Source organism: Poromitra crassiceps (genome assembly GCF_964638095.1).
Source record: "Poromitra crassiceps genome assembly, chromosome: 29".
Taxonomy (NCBI): domain Eukaryota; kingdom Metazoa; phylum Chordata; class Actinopteri; order Beryciformes; family Melamphaidae; genus Poromitra; species Poromitra crassiceps.
In genome coordinates this window covers 13755846-13765635 of record NC_139641.1, presented here as the reverse complement: position 1 = coordinate 13765635, position 9790 = coordinate 13755846, and the positions used below count along the sequence as shown (strand labels likewise).

At 44.2% G+C, this 9790-nt stretch overlaps 1 protein-coding gene across 1 annotated transcript; it reads right to left on the bottom strand.

Annotated features, from left to right (window-relative positions):
* Positions 1–581: 581 nt before the first annotated feature.
* Positions 582–2243, bottom strand: LOC310800068 (tripartite motif-containing protein 16-like; the record flags this gene model as incomplete). The annotated part of the gene is made up of 1 exon (XM_083662654.1): positions 582–2243. One exon carries the CDS (start codon positions 2241–2243, stop codon positions 582–584), a length of 1662 nt encoding a protein of 553 aa, XP_083518780.1.
* Between the last annotated feature and the right edge of the window lie 7547 nt (positions 2244–9790).

Genomic DNA, 9790 nt, shown 5'->3' with positions numbered 1-9790 from the left:
ACACTATCCCATACATAGTATTCAATAATGTAACTATATAGTTATCAAAAAAGTTTTTTTTTTTTATGTAGTTATTCATACATACAAACATACAGTCAGACAGACATACATACGTACGTACATACATACATACATACATACATACATACATACATACATACATACGTACATACATACATACATACAAACATACAGTCAGACAGACATACATACATACGTACATACATACATACATACATACATACATACATACATAAAACATGTAATCTAACACCACCACCACCATGTGAAAATCAGTGTAACACTCCTGCATTCCTCTCCTCCTTGTACCTTGTGAAAATCATATTTTTGTACAATATTTTAAACCGGTTTTTGTTTGGACATTGGACACGTGTGTTTGGATATTCGCTATCACTGACTGATATAAGGCAAAGAAAAGAGCGCCACCTACAGGAAAGTGCAGTGCAGTGCAGAAACACCACGGCAATGAGAGCTAAGCACCAAAGATGGAGACACACACACACACACACACACACACACACACACACACACACACACACTGTTGCTTTAATACGTCCTGTCTACTTGAGCTTACACAGCTCAGCAGCTCCAGTGTTAAAACACACCAGTCCAGGATGGAGAGGCTGAGTGAATGTGGTCTGGACTCTGTGGAGGAGAGTCATGGTTTCAGAGACGTTGTAGAAGGACAGAATACCTGCTCTGTGATCCAGGTACACTCCTACTCTGGAGGACAGAGGAACTGAGATGAGAGTCATGATACTCTTATGTGTGAAGTAACAACTCCAGCTGTCACACTGTAATGTCCAAGACTTGTTATTGTATCCAAATAGACTTTCACTCTCTGTTCTGCTAATATCTTTATATGAGACTGCTATTCTAACATCGCCGCTCCACTCCACCTCCCAGTAACAACGTCCAGTCAGACCCTCTCTACTCAGGACCTGACAGTAGGAAGTGAATTTGTCTGGGTGACCACAATATGACTGTTCTTCCCACATGTGTGTTGCTTTTCTGTCCCCCTCAGATAATAACAGCAGTTTGTGTGCTGTGTTTGGATCCAGTGTGATCTGACGTGAATATTGTAAGAAGTCAGCTCTGGTCTTGGGCTCTGGTCGTGGCAGTAAAACATCCACTTCAGTCACTGTCAGTGAGATCTTAGGACATGCCTCTGTTAGAATGTCCTGTAGTTTATCTCTGACCTCTGACACAGCTGCAGTCACATCTTCAAAGTAGTGCAGAGGACGGGTATCGATCCTGGGTGAGTCTGTAGCTTCACTGAGACGTGACAGCGAGGGGTAACTGTGGAGGAAGTGGATGTGATCCTCTGTGTGTGAGAGCTGCTCCAGCTCAGTGTCTGTCCTCCTCAGCTCAGAGATCTCCTGCTTCAGCTTCTCCTGAAGTTCTTCAGCCCGACTAGCTTCCTCTTTCTGCTGGGATCTGATCTGCTGCTTCACCTCAGAGCTTCTCTTCTGAATGAAACGGACCAGCTCAGTGAAGATCTTCTCACCGTCCATCACTGCTTTATCAGCAGAGAGATTCATGGCCTTCAGGTTCTGTTGTAGCACCTTCACGTCTTTCTCTCTGCCCTGGAGTCCCTTCTGGATTTTTTGCCGACTCACCCCGAGCTCTTTCTGCCTCTTGGTCCTTTCTGCGGCAGCTGAGACTGTGTTGTGGCCTTTATGTTTGTCCACGGAGCAGAGATAACAGATACACTGCTGATCAGTACGGCAGAACATCTTCATCACCTCGTCGGGACGAGAGCAGATGTTGTCCTGAAGCTTCACGGTGGCTTCCACCAGCCTGTGTTTCTTAAAGGTAGAGGATTCATAGTGAGGCTGGAGGTGCTGCTCACAGTAAGAGGCCAGACACACCAGACAGGACTTGAGGGCTTTCAGCTTTCTCCCAGTGCAGAAATCACAGCCCACATCTCCAGGTCCAGCATAGCAGCGATCAGGAGGAGCAGCTTGGAGTCCGGTCTTCCTCAGGTCCTCCACCAACTCTGCTAACATGATGTTTTTCACCAGGACAGGCCTCGGTGTGAAGGTCTGTCTGCACTGGGGGCAGCTGTGGATTTTCTTCTGATCCTCTACATCCCAGTGGTTTTTAATACAGCTCATGCAGTAGCTGTGCCCACAGGGAATAGTCACCGGATCCTTCAGTAGATCCAGACAGATCGAACAGCACCATTTTTCCCCATCCAGCTGAAATCCTTGCTGCGCCATTTCACTTCTCAGTGACAGTGAGTCAGATAGTTTCAAGCTGGGCTCTGCTCCAAACCAAACCTCTGTTGTTTTCTTCATGTTCATGTGCTGATCTGCAGTGAATGGGCTGGTCAGCTCTTGCACTTCACAGCATGTTTACACCCATCTTTAAACTGGCAGATCTGTGAAAGGGGAGGAACAGGAAATATGTGGAGAGAATATAACTGGCTGTGTTTGAGACCGGGGAGAAGAGGGAGGGGTTATCAGGCTTTGCTTTATTCCAGGAAGAGGAGTGTTAAATACAAACAGCAATCAATCTCTCTCCCCCCTTATCCCCCTCACTTTAAGTGCAACATTTCAAAATAAAGTTCCAAAGCCTTGGAAGTGGCTTGTGGAAATTAACTATTTAGAATGGTTCGCTCTCTCGCTCTCTCTGTCTCTCTCTCTCTGTCTCTCTCTCTCTCTCTCTCTCACACACACACACACACACACACACACACACACACACACACACACACACACACACACACACACACACACACACACACACACACACACACACACACACACACTCACACACACACACACACACACACTTTTATGAGCGATTATTTACGTAGCTGTAATAGAATAATGAGTGAATAATGCGCGCGTGTATGTATAAAGATGTACAAAGATGGACTTGTGTTACATTATACCTGGAACCTGAACAAAGTTTGTTAAACTCCTCTGTAAATCATCCCACTCTGTTGTAAATGTCCTCCCCATAGGCAAAGGTGCATTTCTCACATGTTGCCTCTTTTTGATGTTTTGTATTATCTGATGTAAAAGCTCCTATGTCAGGGAATGTTATGTTCTGCAAAATAATATAAAAAGTACATTAAAAAAAGAACTGAATAACTATCAATGTTAAACTGTAATCAACCAATTGTAGCACATGTTGTCTTTTTTGTTTCTTTTAGTGATTTTAGTGTGTAATGTGATTGTGATTGAAGAATGCACCTGCCTGGGCATCTGGGTATAGTGTGGAGGTCAAAACCCTCACCTACCATCGTGGAGACCCGTGTTCACTTCCTGGCTGCGGTACCTCCAGCTTGGTCAGTACGTTCCTACAGACACAATTGGCCGTGTCTGCGGGTGGGAAGCCGGTGGCGTATGAGTCCTGGTCACTGCACTAGTGCCTCCTCTGGTCGGCCAGGGCGCCTGCTCCGAGTGGAGGAGAACTGGGGGGAATAGCGTGATCCACCCACCCACACGCTATGTCCTGCTGGTGAAACTCCTCACTGTCAGGTGAAAAGAAGCAGCTGGCTACTGCACATGTATCAGAGGAAGCATGTGCTATAGTCTACAACTCCCAGATCGACAGAGGGCGTGGAGCAGCGACCAGGACAGCGAGGGGAATTGGCCAAGTACAATTGGGGAAAAAAATAAAAATATAATAAGGATGTACCTGTCTAATGTGCACAATTGCAAAAGATAATATTACGGTACGATTTATCTCCCATTGAAATTGTCTTTGTGGTGTTAGGGTTCCTACAGTGCCTTGCAACTTGTGGAACCATCTCATCCTCAGTTGGGACACAGCATGTCCCGAGCAGTAATAATAGCACAAGATGGCAAAGACAGTTCTAGTTCCAAGTGGCTAAGAAGCTGTGGCTCTGTCCATCATTTGCTGTGGTTGAAGCTCTCTTGTATTGTTGTCTTTCAGAGTTTTGCCCTCAGAGATTGAAGGGAAATACAAGATAGCTGAGTGCTACACCATCCTGAAACTGGACAAAGATGTTACTGCAGTGCTTGATGGGATTCCTTCCAGACAGAGAACTCTGAAGGTAGGCTGCCTAACCCTACCCTGATCTTCATTCACTCTGTGCCTTTTTAGAATATGCCCATCGATATCTGACAATCCAGAGCTGCACAATCAATCATATGTACATCACAATGGTATGTTTCCATGGTTACTGATGTGTTGGTAATATTGAAGTATTTGTTATACTGTAGTTCCAATTTCCATTTACATCCAAACAAACCAGGGCTAACCAACCCCCAATAGAGGAGATGAATAAAGTAGCTAGCTATTACCAAGAATGAGCTAGTTTGAGCTTATTGTGTTCTGTGTTTGTTTGTTTGTTTGTATCTAATGGAATAGGGGTCCATGCCATGGCTCTATTATGTGCTATCACTGCTGGGCTTTCAGCTGGTGGATGCTGCCCTCTAGTGGCCATATTGGAGGTCCACAGCTCATGTCAACAATGCCAGAGAACTAACTAACAATGTTCCACTTTCATTGCAACATGTCGAGGGGATGAACTAAAAGGGTGATTATAGCAAATAGACTGCTCGAGGTCACATGACCACAGTTTCAAACTTAAATAGACTGCTCGAGGTCACGTGACCACAGTTTCAAACTTAAATAGACTGCTCGACGTCACGTGACCACAGTTTCAAACTTAAATAGACTGCTCGAGGTCACGTGACCACAGTTTCAAACTTAAATAGACTGCTGGAGGTCACGTGACCACAGTTTCAAACTTAAATAGACTGCTCGAGGTCACGTGACCACAGTTTCAAACTTAAATAGACTGCTCGAGGTCACGTGACCACAGTTTCAAACTTAAATAGACTGCTCGAGGTCACGTGACCACAGTTTCAAACTTAAATAGACTGCTCGAAGTCACGTGACCACAGTTTCAAACTTAAATAGACTGCTCGAGGTCACGTGACAACAGTTTCAAACTTAAATAGACTGCTCGAGGTCACATGACCACAGTTTCAAACTTAAATAGACTGCTCGAGGTCACGTGACCACAGTTTCAAACTTAAATAGACTGCTCGAGTGCTCGAGGTCACGTGACCACAGTTTCAAACTTAAATAGACTGCTCGAGGTCACATGACCACAGTTTCAAACTTAAATAGACTGCTTGAGGTCACGTGACCACAGTTTCAAACTTAAATAGACTGCTCGAGGTCACGTGACCACAGTTTCAAACTTAAATAGACTGCTGGAGGTCACGTGACCACAGTTTCAAACTTAAATAGACTGCTCGAGGTCACGTGAGCACAGTTTCAAACTTAAATAGACTGCTCGAGGTCACGTGACCACAGTTTCAAACTTAAATAGACTGCTTGAGGTCTTGAGATGTTCTCGCACAAATCCATGTGCTCTCGTCTACGAGACTTCATGGGGGGGAGGGGGTTCATGGGGGTAACATTAAAACACCTTCACCTATTTATTCGAAGCTTAGCCCATGTTTAATATGACCATCCAAGATTGTAACAACATATATGATACAAAATTAAGAAATAAATAATATGGCCCCTTTAAGGAAAGGTCTACTAATAATAATGTCAACTAATCAATGCTTATGATTCATGCTAATAGATAGAGTGTGGATAATACAGTAGCCTACATGCTTTGAATCTCTTAGTTTGAGCTATGCAGTGTTCTAAACAGACTGGATGGCATGCAGCAGATGATAAAGAGACTTGAGACTTGACTTGGACTTGTGAGACTTGACTTGGACTATAGCTAAAAGACTTGAGACTTGACTTGGACTTGTGAGACTTGACTTGGACTATAGCTAAAAGACTTGAGACTTGACTTGGACTTGTGAGACTTGACTTGGACTATAGCTAAAAGACTTGAGACTTGACTTGGACTTGTGAGACTTGACTTGGACGTGATCATCTCTGTCAGTGCCCGGCCACGACCCATTGCTGATTATGTACCCACATACCAGTTGGGGAAGCTGCTGCAGCGGAGGATTGGCCTCCTCGGCACAGTGAGGAATAACAAGCCGGAGCTGCTCCCCATCATCCTCTATGCTGCCGCGCCAGAGCGACCTCCACTCAGCTCTGTTTTTGCGTTTACAGCGTCACACCGCCGTCTCCTACGTCACCCTGCTCAGCACGGTGCACGGGGAGGCGGAGGTGAGCCAGGCGAGCCACCAAAAGCCCAAGATGATCTTGGATTACAACAAGAGGAAGGGGACCGTGGACAATATGGACAAAGTATGTATAATAATAATAATAATAATAATAATAATAATAATAATAATAATAATAATAATAATAATAATAAAAATAAAAATAATAATAATAATAATTATAACTAGGCTATATTTATTCTGACTGGATTTATGTGATTGTTGCTTTTATGAGGAGTAGCCTATTCATTTTTTCTTTGTCCCTTTCCCCTCCAGTCCCTGGGCGCTTACCCCACCTGGGAGATAAAGCAGCGGTGGACCCGCAGGCGGCTCTTTCTGCAACAGCTGGGGAAAGAACTCGTCATCGCCCACATTGAGAGGAGGGAGAGGATGCATCATGCGCAAAGAGAGCGCAGCTGCTCGTCTGGTCCTGGAGGCACTCTGAACGCTCTCTCACACACACACACACACACACACACACACACACACACACACACACACACACACACACACACACACACACACACACACACACAGACACACACACACACACACACACACACAGTGTGAGAGTTTTTGTTAATAAATTCTTGGTTATTTTTCAAAGTGAAGTTGCATTTCTGCTTTATTTCCAGACAAGGTAAAACAAACTTGGAAGGTGTAAGATATCCTTATCACAGGGCCATTTTGTGTTGAAAAGGCAGGGTAAACAGTTGTAAGCAATTTAGAAAAACGGAAAAAAAAATCTACCCCTAAATGGCGTTGAGGCCAAAAATGGTCACTTGCTTGCCCAGAAAGGACTCTCCTAAGTGACCAAATATTCCCTCTAAACAAAACATATTTGTTTGAATATATTAAAATACTAAAATAAATAAAAATTGTGTGCGTGGCAAACCAATACAACCAGAGAGCTTATATAACTACTTGGTATATTTATTTGAACATAAACTTTTTTTTATTTCAACATAAATACTGTTTCCCCCCATATTTATTGAGTCAGTAATACAGTAGTAACCTACACTTTTGTACTGTTTTTAAATACCATAAATGATTATTATAGACAATAGACACAGCTTCTCCTTATATTGGTTTTTAATGCGTTTACTGCATCATGGAAGCTATTGAACTAAAACAGGAATTTTCCACAAAAATATTAATATAAAATACAAGAAGCACTAAAATCGACAAACAAGTTAGAGCTACGTTACTTCAATAGCTACAGAGAATACATTTGCCGTTACCGTTATGTTACATTACATGGAAGGTTATACACGGGAAGATTACTGGAACAATTTCATTACACACAACAAAATGTCACAACTTTTCATCAACTTTCAAGGATTTGAACAATTCCATGAGTTTTACAGGCCTGGAAAACATGATTTTGAAATCCCATGACTTTTCCAGGTTTTCCATGGCCGTGGGAACCCTGAGTTAAATGTGTCTCTCTTCAAGTCTCCTTACAACCAAAACCTTTACCACAGACTGAGCAATTAAATTGTTTACTCTCCTGTGTGGACTACCATGTGTCTCTTCAAGTATCCTTTATGACTAAAACCTTTACCACAGACTGAGCAATTCAATTGTTTATCTCCTGTGTGGACTATCATGTGTCTCTTCAAGTCTCCTTTCTGACCAAAACCTTTACCACAGCGTGAGCAATTAAATTGTTTATCTCCTGTGTGGACTATCATGTGTCTCTTCAAGTCTCCTTTCTGACCAAAACCTTTACCACAGCGTGAGCAATTAAATTGTTTATCTCCTGTGTGGATTATCATGTGTGTCTTCAAGTGACCTTTACGACCAAAACCTTTACCACAGACTGAGCAATTAAATTGTTTATCTCCTGTGTGGACTATCATGTGTCTCTTCAAGTCTCCTTTCTGACCAAAACCTTTACCACAGACTGAGCAATTAAATTGTTTATCTCCTGTGTGGGCTACCATATGTTTCTTCAAGTTTCCTTTACGACTAAAACCTTTACCACAGACTGAGCAATTAAATTGTTTATCTCCTGTGTGGAGTACCATGTGTGTCTTCAAGTATCCTTTACGACTAAAACCTTTACCACAGCGTGAGCAATTAAATTGTTTATCTCCTGTGTGGATTATCATGTGTGTCTTCAAGTGACCTTTACGACCAAAACATTTACCACAGACTGAGCAATTAAATTGTTTATCTCCTGTGTGGACTACCATGTGTGTCTTCAAGTGTCCTTTCTGACCAAAACTTTTACCACAGACTGAGCAATTAAATTGTTTATCTCCTGTGTGGACTATCATGTGTCTCTTCAAGTGTGCTTCTTTAGCAAATCTTTTACCACAAACTGAGCAGCTGAAGTGTTTCTTACTTGGAATGTCACTGTTTTTCTGTGAGCCTAAACCTGACTGAAGTTCACTAGTTTCCACCCATTCACCATCATTGTCTTCAGTCTCAGAAGAGTCTGAAGTCTTGTCATCACTAGTTGGTTGTGAATTACTAGCTAGATGTAAGTATATAAAGTTCCTGGCTGGTTCTGATACTCCACAGTCCTCTTCATCAGCTTCTGTTTCCATCTGTTCAGTTGAGCAGGTGGCTACAGGCTCTGCCTCTCTGTTCTCTTCAGTTTGGCTTTGATGAAGCTGTGAGGACTGAGGTTTCTCTTCCTCCTCTTCACTCTTCACAGGGACAACAGAGAATGGGAACATGGTGATATCAGCCTCCTCCAGCCGTTGAAGCTGCTCTCCCTCCTGACTGATCCAGAGTTCCTCCTGTTCCTCTTTAAGGTGTGGGGGCTCTGGTCCCTCCTGAAGCTGCTCTCCCTCCCTCCTGATCCAGAGTTCCTCCTGTTCCTCTTTAATATCTGGGGGCTCTGGTCCCTCCTGAAGCTGCTCTCCCTCCTGACTGATCCAGAGTTCCTCCTGTTCCTCTTTAATGTCTGGGGGCTCTGGTCCCTCCTGAAGCTGCTCTCCCTCCCTCCTGATCCAGAGTTCCTCCTGTTCCTCTTTAAGGTGTGGGGGCTCTGGTCCCTCCTGAAGCTGCTCTCCCTCCTGACTGATCCAGAGTTCCTCCTGTTCCTCTTTAATGTCTGGGGGCTCTGGTCCTTCCTGAAGCTGCTCTCCTTCCCTCCTGATCCAGAGTTCCTCCTGTTCCTCTTTAATGTCTGGGGGCTCTGGTCCCTCCTGAAGCTGCTCTCCCTCCCTCCTGATCCAGAGTTCCTCCTGTTCCTCTTTAATGTCTGGGGGCTCTGGTCCCTCCTGAAGCTGCTCTCCCTCCCTCCTGATCCAGATTTCCTCCTGTTCCTCTTTAATGTCTGGGGGCTCTGGTCCCTCCTGAAGCTGCTCTCCCTCCTTCCTGATCCAGAGTTCCTCCTGTTCCTCTTTAATGTCTGGGGGCTCTGGTCCCTCCTGAAGCTGCTCTCCCTCCTGACTGGTCCAGGGTTCCTCTTTAATGTGTGGGGGCTCTGGGTCCTCCTGGTCGAGACTGGGGCTCCACTCCTGCTGCTCAGTGGGAACTAACAGCTGCTGGAGGTCTGGAGGCAAGGCTTCTCTGTGTAACCGCACAGCGTCCAGCAGTTTATCTTCATCACCCGCAGTTAGGTGCTGCTTCACCACAGCTCTCAGCTTCTGGACTTTAGACATTTTAATTTTCACACACTGACAGGA